At 47.8% G+C, this 21,953-nt stretch overlaps 1 protein-coding gene across 1 annotated transcript; it reads right to left on the bottom strand.

Moving 5' to 3' along the window:
- Nucleotides 1-4,709: 4,709 nt before the first annotated feature.
- On the bottom strand, nucleotides 4,710-9,340 carry DUSP6 (dual specificity phosphatase 6). Its single transcript, XM_082497265.1, has 3 exons — nucleotides 8,825-9,340; nucleotides 7,704-8,141; nucleotides 4,710-6,282 (listed from the first exon to the last, which is right to left on the bottom strand). The coding sequence occupies exons 1-3, from the start codon at nucleotides 9,225-9,227 to the stop codon at nucleotides 5,975-5,977; spliced, it is 1,149 nt and encodes a 382-aa protein (XP_082353391.1). The 5' UTR covers nucleotides 9,228-9,340; the 3' UTR covers nucleotides 4,710-5,974.
- Between the last annotated feature and the right edge of the window lie 12,613 nt (nucleotides 9,341-21,953).

Consider the following 21,953-nt stretch of genomic DNA (forward strand, 5'->3'; position numbering starts at 1 on the left):
TTTATTTCCTACAGAGTTGAGGTCAGCAGGAAAACAAGATGAAAAAAGAGACTTCCGTAATGCCCCAAAACCTGTCTTTAACAGAAAAACAGAGAAGTTCATTAAAATAAAAGTCTCGGAGTTAAGCAAGGACATTGCCCATTTGGGAAGGTGGAAGATCTCGGCAGCAGGACTTTCCAAAACACTTGTGCCTCCAGTGAAATGAGCAAAGTGCTTCACCATGGTCTCCACATTATCCTAAACAGACCTCCCACATAGTATCATTTTATGTCGCTGGTATCTGCAGTGCTGGAACAGCCTAGGGATGGGAGAGCGCCAGTTTTTCTGCACGCTTCCTGCGTCCTGGGGATCGCAGCTGTGAAATAGAGCAGGGCGCACTTTCCGTTGCATCTCTCAAATATAGTCCTGAACGCAACTCCTGTCATTAAGAAATATTTCCTAAACAGACTCCATACCCCCACTTTCCATCTGATAATCATCTCCTTGTGTTTGTGGTAAGTCAACATCCTTCATCTTTGCCTTATGAGGAAAAGCTATGGCTATGAGCGCTCCAAAATTCCCTCAGCGCTTGCAGATCCCTACGATAACAAACAACACAAAGCATCTAACATGCTTTTTTTCCTTTCCTTACAGAGACGAGCACTTTACTCAAAAGAAAGCGGCTCCCATACCAGCTTTCTGCTGGTGCTATCTACCGAGTTACAGCACACGCTTATCTCTCCAATTTGGCAATAAGGAAAGGAGACACATGATGCAGCACCATCCGTTTCTGGCTGTTGAGGGGGGGGAAGGGCAGACTGCGTATACCCCAATGTCACCACATGCCATGAGAAAACACCAGTGGGCAGCCTTTATTTCCCCTTGGCTACGAGGCGCTCGGAGCAAACTCAGCCACCTTCCTCGAACGCAGCATCTCGCTGGGGTCCCAGCAGTCACTCATATGCGCTGCTGCGTGACGGAGGGGTCTGGCCCCACACTTGGGTTCCTGGGGTAACTGAGCGATGCTGGACACGCACACTCAGGGTCTGGGGGGGGACACACACTGAACTCAGCTTAGCAATTTGTTCCACCACCCTCACTCAGGCAAAGCTTTCGGTGATTTATGGCGGTGTGGAGAGAGGGCCTAAGCTGTAGCCTCGTTTAAGTGTTCACATGCAACTGTTTTTCCTCGAGCTCTGAATAAAGTGTCACCACGCTTCTCAACAGGGGAAAAAAATTTTGGACAAGCTTTTCTGAGAAGCTGAAGAAACACTCTCCAGAAACACAACTGTTAAGCTCGGCTTCGGTTTTGCTAGCAGAGCCGCCTTTGGAGGCCACGTTTCCAGTCTCTCCCCACTTTCCTCAGCACTTCCCACTCCCTGGAGGGGGGTCAGCGCCCTGTGACACTGGACAGCCCTGAGGACAGGCTGCTGCCTCACCCCCGCCTTCCCTGTTAGCAGCGGCAGGGTGCTGGGTGCTATATGGAGAGGACCCAGGGAAGCCACATGGAGCCAAGCCTACACGGCAACAGGGAATGGAGTTGGGGTCATCTGCTGGGAAGTGGCAAAAGGACAGCAGTGGTATTTTCTTACTTCTTCCTCTCATATAACCCTTTCCTATAGCTCATTACAACTGACCGAGTCCATGAGACTCGTCCTGTTTTTCCCTGTGAAAACAAAGAGGAACAGGGAGGCTTAAAGCTGGGAGAAAGTGGAGTTGATTTAGGAAACGTGAAACAAACAGCAAGAGAGTAACAGGAGAAAGAGAGAGGGTAAGAAAAGGAAAGAGAAGTAAGAAAGGACCACGGAGCCTAGGAAAAGGTCTGTGGAAGAACAGAAGGCATAAGGAGGAAGAGCAGCACTAAAAAAAGGAGAAGAAACAGAATGCAGACAGAGAAAATTATGGCTACAACAACGAAACCCAGAAAGAGTTGGAAGACATTTTGAAGGTGGCCATAGAGTGGTTTGAAAGGGTGTGAGCGGGACAGAGGGAATGCAAGAAGGGGAACCAGCACAATGGGCTACACCGCGTTATTGCACAGAAAGTAGAAAGCAAAGAGCTAACGTGCACCCAAACACTGAGGGGAGCCTTGGCCCTAGCAGAGCAAAGGGGACACGGATGCCACGGGATACAATTTCACTCTTTGTGTTAAAGGCACAGATGGGTCGTGTGAGAAAGCTCTGCTCACTCCTGAGGGTACAGTTCTCCTTCTTAATATCTCCATAGCTTCTGAAGGAATTCAGTACCTCACACTCCTACATTATAATATGAAGCAGGTTGGGATTTTTTTAGCTGCAAAGGGGGGATATTCCCCCCCTCCCCCCTATACACGTTGGACCTGTCCCTACAGGCACAAAGGATTTATTCTTCCCTTTACAAATTACTTTACCAGCTGAGGAACTGCAATAACTGCCAAACCCCCCGGAAGCCCAAGACCTCTGCCCCATCCCAGCAAGGACTGAAACGAGGGAGGGGAGAGAGGAAGGGAGCTATTTTGAAACAAATGCTGAGGGGGAGCACTGCAGGAGCAAGCAGAGCCCGGCTCCAAAAAGCTGGTGAGTGCTTGAGTAGCGTGAGCCATTCCCTTCGCCATGCTGGGGCAGAGTTACCCGGGAGCCTGTGTGGAGAAGGTGAACATCGCTGGTGACAGCCCTCACCGCTTTTCCCTCCAAACCATTTGTAATTAAGAGCCGGCCCATGAGCGGGTGCGAAAAAAATCAGAGCTTGAACCGGGTTTTGGTTTGGCTCCAGTTCTGGTTTGGGTTTGCCGGTGATCAAAGTCGTTCTCGCCCAGTCCTGGTTCAGGTTCAGCCAAGGTTTCCGACTAGCAGCCCTGGTTCAGGCCTCACTCCAGGAAAAATCTGGAACAAGTTTTCTGCCTGACTCTGCTGTATGTATGTGTGTGTGTGTGAGCAAAGCTGGTCTTCTTTGCTTGCTTGTCCCGAAAAATGATGAATTGCAGAAGTACCCATTTGGTGTTAGTCATCCGGTGAAGCAGGAAGGAAGCAGGAAGCCCTTGTGAGCACTAACTTTTCAAAGCCGCTCGCAAAGCAAGCCAAGCCCCCCCCACCCCCCCTCCCCTCACACTGCTCTGTACCTCCTCACCTTAACGGGCACCCAGTCACAATTAACATTTGCAACTCATTCAGCCGGAAATATTTGCCCCGGTGCAAACAGCTGAGGCATTCGGAGTCAGCCCTTTCTCTGGGCAAGGAGTATGAAGAAAAAAAAAAAAAAAAAAAAAAGATGGGGGGACAGGGCAGGGGGGGGATGGAGAAGAAGAGGAGCCCTCCACTTGCTGAAGGGGAGAGGTCCGGATTGCGCTCAACAGGTTGAGTTCGCGCTGTGACCCTGCCCGGCTTCCTGCTATTCAGATGTGTTACTTCCCCTTTGTGGTAATGGCCTGTGGCAGCCGGCCAGAAAACACTATTAATTTCAGAAGTGGCCTGACAACAAACCCACAGCGAAACGAGAGGAAGTGGCGGGGAGGCCATCTGTTGACTTCAGCAGAACAGTAGGGACGCGGAGCTATGTAGGTTCTACAAGGAAAAGCAGATTAATAATCCACAAAGAGGAAACTGGCTAAAATTATCCGCAGACCATATTAAAAAAAAAAAAAAAAAAAAAAGAAAGAAAAAAAAAAAAAAAAGAGGGAGTCACTTGAGCTGCAGCTGGACAGGAAATTGCTAGAGCTGCTTGCAAATCTCCACTTTGAACAGAGCAGCACAGGGAATGCCAAGAGCGGAAACCGTTCAAAACTGGATTAGCACAAGCCAAGTTTAACTGCAACCCACTTCTACTTTCACAGTTTATGCACTCAATCTAGGCCACTACTGCATGAGACACTGACTCACTTTTTTCCCCCCCCATGTTTTGTTTGCTTTTCATTTCACACACTTGCAGTTTCTAAAATTACTTGAAAGGCGCTCCGGCTGCCAGGAGTTCTGCAGAACCCCCAGCCGACAGCCCCAGCTGCAGCATCAGCCCACCACCCCGGTACCGCAGGCAGGTTTTGGCACCACCCTGCCATGGGCCACTTCTCATCAGGAAGGACGTTAATGAAAATAAGTTGCAGCAGGAAGTGTTTTGCAATCGCTATAACCCCCCCCCCCCCCTTTTCCCTTCTGCAGAGACAGGACTACTTGAAGGCTCCAGAGAGGAAATGAGGTGACTAAGGGTATATAGAGACTTTTCCTCCTTGCCTTCACCTGCTAAGTTGTAATGCGGCTGAACAGAGAAATCATTTACAGGCTGCAGACTGTTGATGGATCTCTGTGAAATGAGTTCCTGCCAGACAGATAAGGAGAGCACGAACCCATCTTCTGGCATCTGTAAGAGTGGCCAAAACTTGTAAACAAACCCAGAAAACAGCAGCTCCTTACTCTTGGGGAGGAAAAAAAAAAAAAAAAAAAACAACCAACCAAACAACCAACCAATCCTTTATGGTCTAGGGTCAGGTGCATCCCTGGGGTAGCAAAGGGATGCTGGAATATTTTGCAATTAACAAGAAGGCCTTCAAAAGCATTCCCTTCACCAGAGCAAGACAAGAACCCAGCACATGCACTGTTTATTCATTTAGGCACCAGTGGACCAAAGGGGAAATCAAGGCTTTATTGTCTCAGGAGCTGTACAAAAGCTATTGAAAGCAATCATTACCTTTAAACATAACCATATGTGGATGTGCAATTAACCACACACACAGAGGAGAAAGGGGGAATAAACCAGCCAGGTTCTCAATAGCCAAAAATAGTTATTTATTTATTAATAATTTAAGGTTTTACATTCTTATAATAAATTCCATCTTAAAACTTTTACACCATGAATTAGACTCTCCCTTATTGGCAACCATGTGCAGGTTCACTGTGCGTACACACAGGTAAAAATGCTCGCACATACTTCCAGTTTTATACAAAAAAAAAAAAAAAAAAAAGGAAAAGATGCAAAATATTGCATTTGAGGTGAAGCTCCCTGAAGAATTTGTACAGAGGTAATGCACTGTTTAGCACATCTGAAAGTTTTAAAAAGTGATCAAAAATCTTACGCATTCAAAGACAAACCTCCTCCCAGATGATCTATTTACAAAAGGTAAGGCAAAAAATTAATTTAATTTAAAAAAAAAATATATATATATCATATGGAAACTACATCAGGAGTGAGAGGGGAGAAAAAAAAAAAAATCACCACAAGGAAAAGAAAGATATATGAAAGAAGAGACTGTACTTGCTCACAAAACATGATTTGCAAACTTCTCACCATTGCCATTCTCTCTCATGGAAAGCTTGCTTCAGTTGAACAATAAAATCAAGCATGCTGCAAATATATTCTTTGCAATTAAAAAAAAAACAAACAAAAAACAAACAAATAAAGCAGAATTTATGAAGAGAACAAAAACACAGATGTCCCTTGGATTGATTTTTTGAATACATGTGAACTCAAAAAAAAAAAAAAAAAAAAAGAAATTGCAAATCGATTTAATCTTAAATATTTACATTGATCAAGTAGAATACTACTGAGCTCCCGCAAACAAGTACTCCAAACACACTAAGCGGAAATCTTTCTTTGGCTCCTCTAAATTAAAACAAACAAACAAACAAAAATAACCAGTCTTCACTGAAGACAAAGATGTGTGTCACAGATCCGAAAGCAGAGAGGGAAGCAGGACAGTTCCAGTCTCTAGAGAACACGTGCTCAGCATGTCCAGCCTTTCCCTATCCCCCTGGAAGTCCTCGGACCCAAACCACCGTGCAAGCGGGGATGAGCGCTCTGCCCACCTGCCACCTGGTCACCGCAGGTCCTTCCCAGAGAGCTCACCACGTTCCCTCCCTTCGCAATAGCCGATTCCATACTGTGTAACCTTTCCTAGCCTGCACTGGCAGCTGCTTTTTGATAGCAGAGGCCAGAAAAAGAGAAAGCTGCGTTTTCTTTATCACTGCCAAAGAGAAACCACTGAGGAGTGATCCCAAGAAACGGACAGGAGAAGGGAGGCGGTGGGAGCTCACGTGGACTGCAGGGAATCCACCTGGAAGACGTTCTGGTTGGAAGGGGTGGTGAAGTAGAGCTGCTGGTTCGGCACGCGATTGTCACAGGGGCTGCTCAGCCCCAGAGTCCGCTCAAAGTCCAGCAGCTGCCCCATGAAGTTGAAGTTGGGCGAAATGTTGGACTTCTTCATCTTGACGATATCGTAGGCATCGTTCATGGACAAGTTGAGCTTCTGCATGAGGTAGGCCACCGTCACCGTGACCGAGCGGCTGATCCCTGCTAAGCAATGCACCAGGACGCCGCAGTTCTTCCCCCGTGCTTCATCTGTACAAAGACAAAGAGGCAGAGAAGGACACATAAGACAGGGGATTGGTAACTGATCTGTCATCACAAGTGAGATTAGTATCAAGCAGGAAGAAAGGACGATTACGATCCCAGGGGCCGGCAGCGCCACGTAAGAGTTAACTTCACCGGCTTAAAACCAGGACAAGAGGAGAATCCACCCCCCTACATATATGTACCCGAGCCCGAGAGCTGAGAAAACTAAGAATGAGACAAAGGGAGCAGGATACGCTGCATGACACTGTTTTAAAAAGTCACTTTTAAAAGACACGCTTTTGCCTGGAGATTTGCCTTAAATTCTTACAGTCCCCTTGCCCCAGCATGGAAATCCTGCAATATGTCACTGAATGCCTTTTATACAGACCAGCAGACTGCGAAGGTCTATTAAATTATTCTCCAACTGTTGTGTAGCTAACAATGGAGGTATTCAGGCATTTTAAAAGAATGAGGGAAGTCACAGGGGACAGCCCATTAGGAGGAACAGGATGTCAACATTGGTTGAAAATGGGTTCCTTTGTAATAGGAAATGCATTACAATGCCTGGAGATTAGTTTCTTTGTGGCTTCCAGCCCACATTTCTTCCTGCTGGGCTCAGATTACCTACATTCTCCACTATTACCGGTATCATTCAACCGGATTACAGCACAGCTTCCCAACAGATAATGCGATGCCCACCCCACCGCACCCCGATGGGGTGATTTTAGTCCTCCCAGAAACGAAGGAGAGTGCAAATTTTAACCAGAACTCCTTAAGCCCGAGGGGACGCGTTTCCAAAGCTGACGAATAATGTCTAAGGGCTGGCTTACCGAGGCACCGAGCCCGAGAGGTATATCATTATTACCACGAGATTTAATTAAAGCTCTGACTATACATTTGCCAGGAACAGCGCTTATGAATAACTTGTATTTAAAAGCTAAAGTTAGCTTCCCAGATCGTTTCTTTTTATTATGCTGCTCTTCAGTAACCTCAAGAAGAAAAAAAATCCCCAACAACAACAAAAAAGACGAATAAGCCATCGACCCCGGGTTCTTTTGCTTCCCTCCCCCCCACACCCCCCCCGAAGAGATTTAAAAAGATCCCCCCGTCCTGCGCATTGCTCAGTCCCCAGCTCCGACACAAACGGCTCAGGGAGGAATCCCACAGCCACCTAAACCAGGTATGCGTCTGCAACCACCAAACGTCGCTTCCAATTCACCGGGGCTCCTCAATAACCTCCCTCCCCCTCCAAACAGTCCCCCACCCGCCCCTCAACTTAAGCCGGCTTTAAAACCAGAAAGCGGGGCATTCCCCAGAGACAGCCAGAAACGCTGCTACCGCTTCTCGCCCGTAATCTCCTGAATTCTGCACGAGAAATTGAATCCTGCCGCTTGACACATAGCTGTTAGCAAAGAACCGGGTCTCACCTATAAAGGAGATAGCCTCAGGAAAGAACTGAGACAGATTTTGGCTCCAGTGGTCAGAGATCGGGATCTGTTTGTACTTGAATTCGCCGGCGTTTTCAAAGAGATTAGGCAGGTTGGGGGTAACATTCAAGATGTATTTAATGCCAAACTCTTCCAAAACGTCCAGGTTAGTGGAGTCCTTGGCACAGCCTAAGTAGAGGTAGGGTAAAATCTCCACCGGGAAGGAAGGCTGGTTGTTGGAGAGAGGGCTGCCATCGGAGTCGGTGGCACTATTGGGGTCTCTGTCAATGTCAGATTCAATGTCTGATGAGGAATCGGAGCTGATTCGGAGGCCTCCCAAGCCCAGGACCGGCAAAGGAGGAGAGCTGCTGCTACACGAACTGTCTAGGTTAGTTTCGCAGTGCAGGGCGAACTCGGCCTGGAACTTGCTGAAACCACCTGGAAAAAAAAGCAAGGGGGGGGGGGGGGGGGAATGCAACCTGATATAAGATGGCAAGCCGACTTCCCTGCCACAGCCCTGCCTGCAAAGGGGCATCTGTTTCCCACCCTCCCGAGCCCCAGAGGGGAAAAAAAAAAAAAAAGAAAAAAGAAAAAAAGGCAAAAAATATGTCACACTCAACGCAGCCGGGCTAGCCTAAAAGAAGGTTTAAGAAAATCGCCCGCTGCGGCGAAGGGCTCGGCACATTCAAGATCAAAGCCCTGTACCGCTTCGCCCTGCGGGGACCTCTGGAAAGATGCCTCGGCGGCAATTCCTTCTGCCCTCCCGGGCTCACGCCGGCATCTCCCCCCGTTAGCCCTGTCCGCCCCACGCTGCTCCAGCGATTTCAGTCCTCCAGGTCTCTTCAGACAAAGCGGGGACAGGGATGCTGGGGTGGGAGAGGGCAGGGAGAAAAGCCCCATGCCCGGCTTTGGTGTCCTCCCGGAGCGTCAGAGCTCAGCGCCCGGGGGACGCTGCGGGCTCCCCCCCCCCCCCCCCCCTTTTCTCCCTTCCCTTCCCCGGGCACAGAACCGCACCGCCGAGCCGCGGGGTTCGCCGCTCCCGTCACCCACAGCCCCGGGCCCCCAGGCCGGGCAGCGATCTTCCCCCCCCTCACCCCCCAACCCCGGGCGGCCCTTCTCACCTTCCAGATAAAACGCTTTGCAGCCTTCGTCTTTGAGGCGCTTGAGGAGCAGCCCCAGCACGGACTCGCCGCCCGTGTTCTCGTTCCAGTCGCGGCTGTGCTCGTCGTACAGCACCACCGTGTCGGTGCCGCACCGGCGGGCGAAGCGCTCCCGGTCCTCCTCGCTGCTGGCGACGAGGGAGCGGAGGGGCAGGTTGCCCTTCTGCAGCCGCCGCAGCATGATGCCGGGGATGGCCACGTTGATGGCCGACTCGATGTGGGACGACTCGTACAACTCCTGCGGCCGACAGTCCATCAGCAGCAGCCGGTCGTTGCCCATCTCCAGCTGCTCGTTCAGCCACGCCACGGATTTACTAATCGCCATTTCCGACGCGAAAGGGACGGGTCTGAACGTATCTAGCATGAGGAAGGACGGGGGGGAGCGGAGCGTGCTCTGGAAGCGCCCCTCTCTCTCTCACAGAGGCATGCGGCGGGCTCGGCGGGCGGGCTGCACCCCTCCAACTCCGCACAACTTATCTCCCTCCGCCCCAGGAAAATGAATCACGCAGCCCCCCCCTCCCCTCCTCCTTCCCCCCCCCGCGCCGCCTCCCCCGCGCCGGGCGGCGGTGGAGTCACGGGGAGGGAGAAGCAGCCCCGGCCGCGGCGTGTGTGTGTGTAAGCGTGAGCGTGTGTGAGTGCGTGTGTATGTGTGTGTGTCTGCGCGCAGCCAGCCTGCCCGGTCTCCTCTCTCTCTCTCTCTTTTTTTTTTTTTTTCCCCCTCTTTTTTGTCAATGAATCCCTGAATGAACCTGCCTAATCGCCGCTGCAGCCCGAGCCCTTGGGCTTTTCCCTCCGCCCCGGAGTGAATGAAAACCAATTAACGGGGGCTCTTCTCCCCCCCCCCCCCTCCCCCCTCCCCGGCTCAGCGCGGACACACCGCGCCGGTACCGGCGGTGCCCGTTCCCCGCCCGCAGCGCCCCTCGGCCGCGGCCCCGCGCAGCCCCCGGCGGCTCCTCAATGGGTACAACCGCGGGACGTCTCAATGGATACATTCTGCGGGCGCAGCCAATGGGGGCGCGCGGAAGGGGCTGTTGCCGCGGCGACGGGCCGGCTGGAACAGGTTGTGTTGATGAATCGTTAATGAGTTTGTCATTCACAAAAACGGAAAGGAATTTCCGCTCCGGATAAGCCGAGCGCAAACAAGCGGCAGCCGCGGCGCGGCGCGGCGGGCGGGGGCGGCGGGGGCAGGTGAGGGGGCGCGCCCCGGCCCTCCCCCCCCCCACCCCCCCTTTCCCCTCCCCCTCTGCTCCGCGGGGCCGCCGCCGGAACAAAAGGCACCTTTTCTCTCCCTCCATGTTTTCTCTCCCGAAATCCGACGCACTCGGGGGGGGCGGCGTGTGTCGTCCGTGTGTGTCCCCGTCCCGTCCCCCCCCCAATTCCCCAGTGCTGATCCCGACCCGGCTTTTCATTAGGGTATTCCGGGAATCCCATTTTTAGGGAGGCGGGCAGCCTCTGTCCTCGGCTGATCTCTAGGCGGGTGAAGGGTAAACCCCGAGCTAATCTCTTCCTACGCGACCCGGCTTTATTCGCTGTACGGAGCGCAGCCGGGGAGGGAGGGGGAAGAACCGGTAACCGCTTCGGGAACCGCTAAAGCCTGTGCGGGCCACCCTTCAAACGTGACCGGGGAAAGCGAGCCCGCTTCGGCGCGGCCGGCCCCTTCCAGGTAGCCGGTCATCGAGCCGCCCTCGCCCGGCTGCGGCGTGGGGCCGCCGCCAGCGCGGAGCCCGCAGCCACCCCCGGGTGGGGGCCCAGCCGCCGCCGGCCGCCGCTTCCCCCCGGCCCCGGACGGGCGGAAGGGCAGCGCGGCCCCCGCCGCACCGGCAGGCGGAGGCGGGAGGGTCCCGGCGGAGCGGCGCCGGGGTAGATGGGGCCGGGGTTGAGGCGGGGGGGGGGGTGTTCCAATGCGGGGGTTAGTAAATGGATAAGTGAAAAGCCGGGAGGGAAAATAATCGGGAGGAGCCTGGCCTAAATGCTACTGCCGTCGCCAACATCTGCCTGGGAGTAGAATTGTCCTGGAGAGGCTAATCTCGTTTGCGCTGCTGCTGTGCCTCGGGGCTCATTATTTTTATAAACCTCAGCTGAAGGAGGTTCCGTAGGTAGCGAGTGGCCGGAGACCGTTGACCCTGGGAAGAGATAGTGGCACGGACAGCCCTGTGTATTCCGTACAGAAAACATCCGTGATGTTAATTAAAGTTGGCACGGCAGTCGCTGCGGTTTCGAGTGAGGCGGACACCCAGATGGCGTTAACGACGTCCTCCCCAGCAGGGATTTTGAGAGGATCCCTGCTCGGTACCCGTTTCAGAGGCTTGCTGTGGGACTGAAGTGTTACACAAACCTTGCCCTGACCCTAAACAGGGGGATTTGGCCAGACTGATGTGCAACTCGCAGGACACGCACCACACATGCTTTGTCCCACTGCTCAGTGGGGACAAATTGTCCAGCTCACCTCGCCCACCATTTAAGAGTTTGCAAGCTGTTCTTACCGGGTGCTTTGCTTGCTGTTCAGCTCTGTATGTTCAGGGTATGGTGTTTAAATGTACATAGCAGTGACAGATCAAAGCAGGAGCCTTTGATTTTTATTCATTTATTTGTTGATACCCACCCCCACCTCCCTTCCCTGCTATATTTGTCTTCTGTTTTCACCCATGTCAGGCTCAAGCAGGACAGCAAATTCTTTGGGGCTGGCAGTGTTGGTCACTCTGTATTAGTACTGCAAATAGCACAGTCCTGGTAAAATGAATAATCGGGTCATAATTTAAGTCCTACTTTTTTTTTTTTTTCCTTAGAATTGGCATCAGGTTTATTCTTTACCCTTCTTCTCAAGTGTATCAGATCAACTTTTGTTCAAATTTTACGAACTGATATATCCCAGACCTCAGCCTTATTAATCATGGATTTCAGGCTTAAGTAGTGGAAGTTCTGGAAGTGGAAGTTCTGCAAAGCATGAGCGCCTGAAATAGAAATTCTCAAACAACCTCAGCTGTAGTTATCTCTTAAGGTGCGGTATAATGCGATGATTGTCTTAACAACCATCTCAAACATTTCTTAGTACTCATTTATTCTAATAATAAGGTGTATTTTCTCTGTTAACCTTCATCCCAACAGGAGCCACTGCCAGAATAATCCTCAAATGATCAATTGTCACCTAAGGGGTCAACTTAGAAAACAAGCAGAAGGAGTCATATTAAACTGTAGTGAATGTGACCTGAAACTTAAAGACAGGGACAATTTCAGTATAACATTGTGACAATGCCCGGCAAGCTTGACACAATGATAAATACAATTTGTTCCTTGTAATCTATGTTATTATTAATTAAGATGGTTACACTGTACTTTGATTACATTTGTAAAAATGAAGATGCACAGAAAAACATCAGCACATGCAGAGTTAGGATTCAAAGAAAACAAAACAAGTCCCAAATTACTTCCATATTCATATAAGGTAAACTTGCCTCTCTGATGACTAAAATATTTTAGGAAGAAAATATGTTCTGATTATCATCTTCAGGGCATTTTCAGTGACGTTTTATGGCAGTGATTTAAAATAAAAATCTTAGTCATTCAACATTTTAACTGAAAGCTACATATTATGCAAGCGGTTTATCAACCCCAGTGAGATATTTGCCTAGTAGTAATGCAACAATAAATAATGATAGCATTTAAAGAGATTTTTATCATTAGTGATGTCAGATCTGATTGAAATGCTATGAGCATTAAGGTTAAGTATATGAAGGCAATAAAATGTTAGATGAAGCGTGCTCAAGAGACTTGTATTTCCCAAGTGGAGCTGGGCCAGAGACTTGCAATGATGATGGCTCTAGCCAGCTCCTTACGTGGCCGCGATCTGATGGTGGCATTTGGCGAGTTGGGATCCAGGCAGGAGATGTTGCACTGCAGCAGAGTTAAACAAGTAAAATACAAATGACACCCTTTGAATTTGTAGTAGTACCTCCTTCAGCATACACCGGCTGAAGAACTCTAAAGGAGAATGAGAACTACGTGGGACATTGTTATCTTTGTGTTCACATGCATGTATGCGCTCACTTCTCCTCTCTCTGTCTGAACCACGTTGTCATGTCCATCGCTGAGGGATGCAGGAGTGGGCTCAGTTAACCACGCCACCATTTGATGCTTTGTCAGAGATCCGATCTCCAGCCCAAGCCTCACCAGGAGGTCACTTATCCTTCAACCTCCGGAAGTTTTTCTAGTACCCAGGCAGTAAGAAGAGCGTATTCCTGTTAACCGTGATCCCCTCATTCATCCACTCTCTGGCAGGGTTAGATTTTGAACCCTGAAATGGGTATTTCTGGGTGGGGTTTGTCTTTTTTTTGTGATTTGTTTTTCATTTTATACCTCCCTGGCTGCAAACGAAACCTCTTCAGTCCAGCTTGAAGCATATTCATCACAAAACACCTGTTTTACTGGGTGTTGGACCATAAACCTTCCGCTCATTCTTATCATGTGTAGAGGCCTGACTAGATCTCCATGAGTGTTTATAACCTGAGCTGGCGCCAGAGATGCAGGCACAGAGGACAAGAGTCTCGCATGGAGGATGGAGATTAGAGTTCAGTATTGCTTTGCCCAATTCCATCATGTCTCTCCCTGTAATAGAAGCCCTGGCCCTGGATTAGGCAGACAGGCTATCTACATAGTGTAATGGGAGAGAGAAGGACCAAAAAGGCAGGTATCTATGACATTTTGAAACCAGGCCAACTGGGCCACTGTGAGACACTTCACAGCCTGAGATACTGAGACAGCAATGCAGAGGCCTCCTTGGGAGGCTAAGTACTGATGAAGTTTCTTCTGACATTAGACATCAGGGATGGGAAAGTTTTTTCCTTATAGAAGTGCTTTCTTCCTCTAAAGGTACAGGTGCACTCCTCTCGTCTACTTGATTTGGAGCAGAATTCGATAGGACCCTGTCTTTCTGTGAGAAGATGTGGCCCAAAATAGGAAAGGCTTTTCTGCTGCTTTGGTCAGACCTTTCCCACGTTGCATCAATCAATATTTACTCCAGCCTTGGTTTGTCACATCCCGCTGATGACCTGAATCGAGGTGGCAGAGACACCTTCTGCCTCGGCACTCTTTGATGTCGGGTGATGGAAGTACACTCTGGGATTGCCCGCTGGAGAAGGCCAAGGAGCATGAAACATGCTGGCATCAGGATTCCGGCTGAGATGCCAGCTCAACTCAACTCTGGAAATGCAGGTGCTTGGCAAATGTAGTGGAGACAGGTTTTGCCGCTGACAGGGCACACTTAGGCATGAATTTTGAGGATCTTGACTGTCAGCTTTGACTGAACCCGCAGATGCCTGTGATTCAGCTAGGTAGTCATTCAGCTTTAGATGTCAGAAGTTAGGTGTTCACACTTTAGCTAGTTATTTCTATTTATAATCACTTTCAGGGGGTCTTCAGAGAGGACAACCTGCACTCTGGAGCCGCTCACTTCCCTTCACTGTCTCTAAATGGTGCGTAGTAACCAGCCCTTACTTTTAGGTGCTTACCTTACAGTCTGTGATTCTCACCTCTAGGTTTATCTGTAAGTTCCTCTCGCAGTTCCTTTTAATTTCAGTAAAAGTGAGAATTAATGATCTGTCTGTGTTGGTTTGTGTGAATTATCTATATGAAAACAGAAATACACAAATCGTCCTAGACCAAACCGGCCATAAAGTACAGTGCCTTTGGTGCAGAACTGGTTAGTGCCGGGTGCCTCAAAGGGAGAACAAAACTGCCCTATAAGGCATTTTACTTGTTTTATGTAAAGCATAAACAATTTATGGAAATGGCATTTAACTGAGTATTAAGCACCCAATTATTCACATCCAAAATAATTCCTGAAGTTGGAGAAATAAAACACTGAATGACTCCATTTAGGAAATCCTTTTGACTCAAGTGCTTTCCTTGAAACAGCAAATAGCTGGATGACCTCAAGCATATATTTAATTGTGCCTTGTAATAAAGTAATGTAATTAGCAATTACTTAGGAATGGTGCTTTAAAATACTTAACGGCTACTACAGGCGTGTGTTTATTCAGGAGGTTTTGTTTTCTTTTGACTTCTTGTGGTATAAACTGAGTCCCCTTCTGAATGTAGCTCGTACACGAGTTCTCCAAATGGTTCCTCAGGGTGCGCAAAGGTGGGCAGTTTCATTTGACAGCAGATTGCTAATGGCTGTAGGGTTCTCCTTTCTGGGAGGGTAAAATCCAGCTTGCAGGAAGGCAGTGCAAGGCACACATTTAGCCAGGCTCACAGTGTATTGGCCACGCACACAGACCAGTACTCTAATCTTTTTGTTCGTCTTTTTTATTTTTCCTTTTTCTTCCCCCTCCCCATGTACTGCCATTGGTAGTGACAGTTTTGATAGCACTGACCTCTGTATCCTTTCACAACGGTTTACATTCTGCTGGCGACAGAGACATAGCACAGATGGGCAGCTCCGTCTTAAAAATAGTCCTCATGGAGAAACAGAAGGCTATGTGTGTGCATAATTTTGTTATAATTAATTGCATGTTAATTTAAAATCTTTCAAATAAGAAATGGACCGTGTAATAGGGGCAAAAAAGAGGAGCAGACTTAATTTTTAAAGCGGTGCTGGGACTGTGATTGGATAAAAATACTGATACACCCTTAAATTTAGTGGCAGTGGTTAAATTAATAAATTCGCTTACTAGTTGGAGTCCAGATTCATATGGTTCTGTTACCTCAGCTGAGGAAAATAGCAACTCCTATTCAGAAGTCCTGATCCATGGTGCAGGAATATCATGCTATTTGTACACAGACAACAATGTGCTTATACTCTTTCTTTGCCAATACCAAAGAGTTTGGTAGCGCCCAAAGCGTGTTCTCACATTTTGCATGCTGGTGTGTTTCTCTCTGCTGTTGCCTGCTATTCGGGGACAGCCTGTATCACGCCATACCGGGCACGTACATCACACCAGATGAGGCTGCTGAGAAAATGCTATAATCTCTTTAGTGCTGCCCATTTTGATGTGCTTGGAAGGGTTTACTAGGCGCTAACATGTGGGCTTACCTGGGGAGGCATTAGCGCTATCGCTGAAGTATGTTCCTTCAATAGCACTGTCCCATTTTCATCCCAGTCACTCATCCTACGAGGAAGCAAACCTGACAGCATCGAGGAATTACAGAAAGCAGCTCTCTCTTCCCAATGCTAGAGATTTATTTCCCCCTGCGTTTATGAGGTTCCCTGATCCCAAATCTCTCTCTTGTTCTGACCATGGGAATAAAGCCTGCCCCTGGCATGACTGAAGGCTTGTTCTAGACCGTGAAAAGAGTAAACAAGGACCGCGTTTGCACAGTGCGGGGTAAATCAGCTGTGCAGAGAGCAGAGCAGGGACAGCAAATTACGTAAGAAAAAGATCTTCATCCTGGGACAGGCATATTCCCAAAAAGAAATGCCGCGCAGCTATCTTATGTTCTGGTTCCAAAGAGAGGCAATTAGGAGTCCAACCCAGGCATGAACAATTCAATTTCCGCTGTCTGTTTTTTACAGGGCCTCTGGAATGTGTCCTGGGGACCTGAGGGAGCCGAGCACACAGTTTGGCTCCAGGATGTCACAGGGGGAGAGCCGTGGACAGATATATGTCCTGGCACCTGCGACTCCCATTTAGCACATCTGCTTTACTTTTCACAGCTGTAACCCGCATGGGGACCTCTCCTGGGCCAGGCAGGACCTGCACCAAATGGGGTAAATGCATTGACAGAGGCTACCGTTTCCTTATTACCAGGGCTGAGGGTTTCCCTGGTGACCTGCTGCTGTCAAACGCAGTTTGGTAAAAGCTTATGGAGAGGGAAGCACCAAATTGATGGCCCGACCTAGGTGCTAAAATGTCCTACGCTGTTAAAAAACAGAGCTCAAATCACACGTTGAATTTGAAGCACCGGTGGCATTGCTGGCTTCCCAGGGACTGCCTGTGACATAAGTCTTCCTGTCCTGCCATGCAAGGGCCTAACTTTCTGGTTTAGTTTGCTGCATTTTGCGCACGCACACACACACAAACACACAGATTAAATAAATAAAAAGAAAGAACAGGAGATAAAAAGAAAACTGCCTAACTGCAGTGGTCTCAAGGGGTTCAGTCATCTAAGACCCACAGATCAACCTAGTGATTTCATCTGGAACCTCAAGAGAGGTTGGTCAGTGGGAAAGGGAAACCAGTAGAAAGAATTTGGTGTAAATAGAACAAATGGGGAAAGGATAATGCCCTAAACATGGAGCAGTATTAAAAACGTCTGGGGCAGTATTGGGCTATGCACATTACTAAGAAAGTATATATATAAGGTGTACAGTCCTTTTGAAAGGCATACATCTCAAGGTATAGCCATAAGCAGGGATGGTAGTTGTTTCTTCCGTCTTCGATTCAGCATTTAAGAGCTTTGCAGTATACAACGTACCTTGAAGACTGGGTGTGTACAAGTGTAATATCTCTGCAAATGTTGACAAGAGAATTACTGCTGTTAAGTTTATCCTGGCTTTAGTATGCTTAGATGAGGACTTAATGATAGAACTGTCCCATCCAAATACCAGGTCGTCACTTGGTATGTCGGAGCACAATGGCGTGATGATTGCAGTACTGTTCGTGGTCACAGTTTATGTTACTCATTTGGTACATTGGTGCCAGCAGCATACCGCAAAGGTAAATTATATTAAATTATTACTTTCTCTGTGCAGTCTTGTGGTATAGCTGTAAAATATAAACCATTTTCACAAAGTTTTCCGTTCTGGCTAAACTGTGCACATAAATCTCTGCTCAAGTGTTCACAAGGGGTTGGTGTAGAGATGCCCACCACCCCTATGCTTTCCAGTGATGCGTTGGAGCCTCCCCGCTATTTCTTAGATGTTTTCTCCAGTAAGCTGTAAATGTTGGCTTGTTTTTTTAGTTTTGCTTCCAGTCCCATTTTGCACCAATATCTGCTTGATTTCATGTGGCAGTCTCATCAGATCAGAGAAGCTGCGCATTTTTGGATCACATCAGAATTTAAATGGGAATAAGACAGAAGCGTGCAGGAAGCAAGGACCAGGATCCAGCGGTGCCCTGCTCCCTTTCCAGTCCACACCAGGTCAGTGCCTCAGCACAGGGTTAAGGAGGAGCTGCGCGGAGGGGAGTGCCATCCTGCAGAGAAGAAGGTTCATGGTCAGCTATAACAACTGGATTTGGAAAAGCGAACATTACAGAGCGCGGGGGTCAAAACTGAGTAGATTGTAGGAACAATTGCTTCTGTATCTTGTTTCAGCAAGGAGAATCCAGAAGACCACAGCCAACCACATCTAATCCCAGCCCTGCCCTTATATGGGGCTCGGGCAGGTTTTTGGAGAGCAGATACCCTCTGCAGCGCTGCCGTTCTTGGCTGCTTCCTCCGTGATGGGTGGGCAGGATCCCAAAGATAAAGATTATCCTTTTTCTTTTTTTTTTTTTTTTCCCCGTGAGTGAAGGGTAACTTTATTGAATCAGGGAAATCACATTAGAATTACACTATAGATGATGTATCCTGGATGGTTAGGTTTTCAGATACGTAGAGGAACGCTGAGTGAGTCAGCCCTGCAATTTTTGGTGGAGTAGGTCTATTCCGGCATGTGGGTGTTCACAGAACAATTACGTAAGTGTCAGGGTAGCGAGGAACTTTTGACATTTCTGGCAGCTTAACTGAGTTCTTTTCAGTCAAAAATATACTAATTGTTGTTCTCTTGCATTAAACACACATCATTGCCTTAACTGGATTCGGGGGCATTTTTTTAAGCATCAGTTGTCAGGGCAAGATATTGGAGCGGTTTTATTCTTGAGAAGACAGGAGATTTTTCACAGTTACAGTGAGACGAACATTTGTGAGAACCGTTTTAAATCATATAAGAGGGTGCGAAAGTTGCTATGCCATATGCCTGGAATTTACTATGGTAAAGCTAATTACTGCCATTGAATGCAAGGGCCCGTCAGCATTTTCATCATCACACCCACCCTCAACACCTTTTTTCTTTTTTTTTTTTTCTTTTTTTGAGTTTTAGTTTGCCTGACTTTTTTGCTTATATAGTTTTTGGGCTAAAGAATGATAATGCAACCTCCAAACTATTGCTTGAAATGCCTTATGGCCTATATTCAAGGTGAGTAGGTTCGGTACCCCACTGAAGTGTGGTGGATTAAATTACGAGGCAGTTGGCTTTTCTACATGTATTACACAGGGAAAGAAGGAGAACTGGTTTGTTTCCCAAGAGCAAGATACCAAAATTAGTCAGACTAGGTCAGTGTCTAAACGGCATTTTCAGAGAAGATTTCTCTCGAAACATTAAATATGAAAGAAGCAAAAAACGATCACTGTTTTCTTTCTTATTTGATCCAAGTTTTGTCTTTTGGTACCAAAACCCTCTAGTCAAACTAGCCAATGAATTTTTTTTTTTTGATCTGCATAAATATGAAGTCTTTCAAATGATCACGACCTTGATATACTGTCTCTTTTTCTACGTAGTACAATTAATGAGCCAGGTCACAACTCTGAATGGCGCTGGGCATCCAGCTGACATGCCTCAGTAATCATCTACTAAAACAGCATTTGTCCGTGGCTCTTGGAGAGTCAACAAATGGCCGTAGGATGTTTTTCACCTAAAAAAGTGTATTTTCTGAAGCCAGTTGGAGAGAGGAGCTCTGTTATATGCTCTGTGGGTTCAGAGGGAGAACTGAACCTACCAGCTGTGTGGTTGCGTGTCCACACACACCACGTTGGCTGGGTTAGCAAGTCTAGAAGTATGTAAGATGAGGACTCTACCAGTGACAGTATGTGGTGAGGAATCACTGGGATAACCTGTGTTCTATGGGCTCCAAACAATATATTTTTGGCCAGGAATTTTCCTAATTAGCAGGGACAACTTCAGCCTGGATGTTCTGGCTTAATGATACGTACATTATGCCAGCTCAGACTCTTAGCATTAGGGGATACATTTTATCACTTGTCTCTGAAAATAGCAGACTCAATGTTTGACTCTGAAGCTGCTGCAATCATCCGATTGCTTCTCCAAAACTTAGAAAATTCTGGAGATCTGCAGGGTGAATCCATGGCCTTATATCACTCGCAGCCTGGTGGACTGAAGGGATTCATTGTTCTGATGCGTGCTGGAGGAATTGCTTAAATCCAATGAGCAAAAACAAAGGGACTCTCAGTGCCTCATATTTCCTCCCCAGGATTTATGCAAAGTAAATAAAGGAACCGAGTCTTCTGCATTGAGTGCTTGGGATGAGAGCACTCTTCACTGTAGCCCAGTGCTTTCAACAGCCACCCGTGTCGATTCGTGCAGTCACTCAGAGAAAACTGGGGGCAAATAAGTATGAGTTCTTGCATACCGACAGCTCTATGCTCACTGATAAAATTAATCTCTCTCGTAGATTCAGACACAGACTAATTATTTAAAAACAATTGCTCCCACTCCTTTGAGACTCATTAACAACACACGTGATGCCTCTGCTACATCAGGTGGACAAGAACTGTTACATACAGGTAGGGGAAGGCCACCTACCTGCATCATTCAGCTTCAGGGCAACTCAGAAACCTACAACAGGGTATTTCCTTTGAGGGGTTTTGTTAGCTGGGCTTTTATTTGAGAACCTACAAAAGTAAATGTATGAATGCTGCGTTATTAATTAGTAAAGCTGAGATATATTGCTATAGGAAAATACTGATTGTAATCTGCTAATTGTCAGATGCACACCTGTCTGTCTCTACTGAGGAAGCACTGCTTGATTCAATCACTTTTATGCTATTTATCTCATCTGAGTAAGATGATCAGCATTCTTGAGCCGGAGACTGGTCTGGAAACAAATAGAGCAGTAGGTATTCTGGTTTTAGTGATGAGGCAACTGTAAATTAACCCAATTCTCTTCACCGATATGTTCCACAAGCTGTAATATTAAAATAGTAGCAAGAAACAATACAAAAATTCATAGCCATTAGAATAACAACAGTCTGTGCTGTGAAAACCATTACAGGTGTAGTGCCTCACCTCCCTGTGAGTTGCGGCAGTTTTTCAGGCTAGATTAGTTGACATAGTAAGGCAAAAGCAGTGCCTGGAATAGGACCCGTGATGTTGATTGTCTTTTTGCTCTTCTAAGCATAGACCATATTGATTTTGCAGCTGATTCCATGCAAAATATATATATATATTGCATATTACTTTAGAAGGCAAATGAGGCCAAAATTGCAGAGAAATTAACCGAGGGGCTTTTTATTCTCAGGGCTTGGAATTGACCAGTCGCTCTGATCATCCATTAAGCTGGATTCAGCACGTTGCCTTTAGAAAAGAAGGGCAAAACAATCTTCTCACCATAGAGACAGCAGAGATGAGAAAAACATGCCAGAAGACTCAGGTCCAGCTGTGGCAAGGTGAGCTCCAAGCAGGGATTACAAGTAAGGTGAAGGTGACCCCAAAACCTCCCCTATGCCAACAGCTACCCTGTGGATCTGTGCAGCTCCAGCCCTGTGCCCTTGTCTCCTTTCCTCCCAAATGCCCACCTGACCGTCATACTCAGGTCTCCAAAACGTGTGAGCTGCCTACATTCACTATGGGTTGACATTCACTATGGGTTGAAGTGTTTGCCTGCAAACAATCTGACGTGTGTCCTACATGCACTGTCATGAGGCACATTGATGAAGGGGTTACATGGGCCAGCGAGGAGGAAACTGAGCATTTGCTGAGGTTGTTTGCCTAAAGCCACCCCTTAGAGCAAGAGCATGTCTGGGAGCAGGCAGGAGACTTTTTGATCACTCGGAGTGGGGTTATGAAGTGTAGAAGAGGTTAGGGAGGAAGGAGCAAGGTCTAGACAAAATGGGGCTGCTGAAACTGAGATAAGAGCCCTCCGTGAAATGTGGTCTCTCTCTCTCTAAGAACAAGCTGCCCACCTAGTCTGGTCTCTGTCTGAGCTCTTCTTACAAGAAAACGCCTTAGCTGATGTATTCTTAGATAGAGACTGTTTTCTTTAGCTCTTCATAATCTGCCCATCAAGGGCATTTGTTGAAGCTCAAGGTGTCTGTTCTCGTTCCTGCTGCTGGGTGAGAGGGCACCTCACACTTCTCCGTGGGCATAGTCTAGTTC

The sequence above is a fragment of the Vanellus vanellus genome (assembly GCF_965231255.1).
Source record: "Vanellus vanellus genome assembly, chromosome: 1".
NCBI classification, from domain to species: Eukaryota; Metazoa; Chordata; class Aves; order Charadriiformes; family Charadriidae; genus Vanellus; species Vanellus vanellus.

Bases quoted from the DNA above. Each gene is read 5' to 3' on its own strand.
- DUSP6 (XM_082497265.1), bottom strand. From the start codon at position 9,227: ATGCTAGATACGTTCAGACCCGTCCCTTTCGCGTCGGAAATGGCGATT. The intron at 8,142-8,824 runs GTGAGAAGGGCC...TTTTTTTTCCAG, and splicing joins CAAAGCGTTTTATCTGGAAG to GTGGTTTCAGCAAGTTCCAG. The intron at 6,283-7,703 runs GTGAGACCCGGT...GTCTTTGTACAG, and splicing joins TGAGGCTATCTCCTTTATAG to ATGAAGCACGGGGGAAGAAC.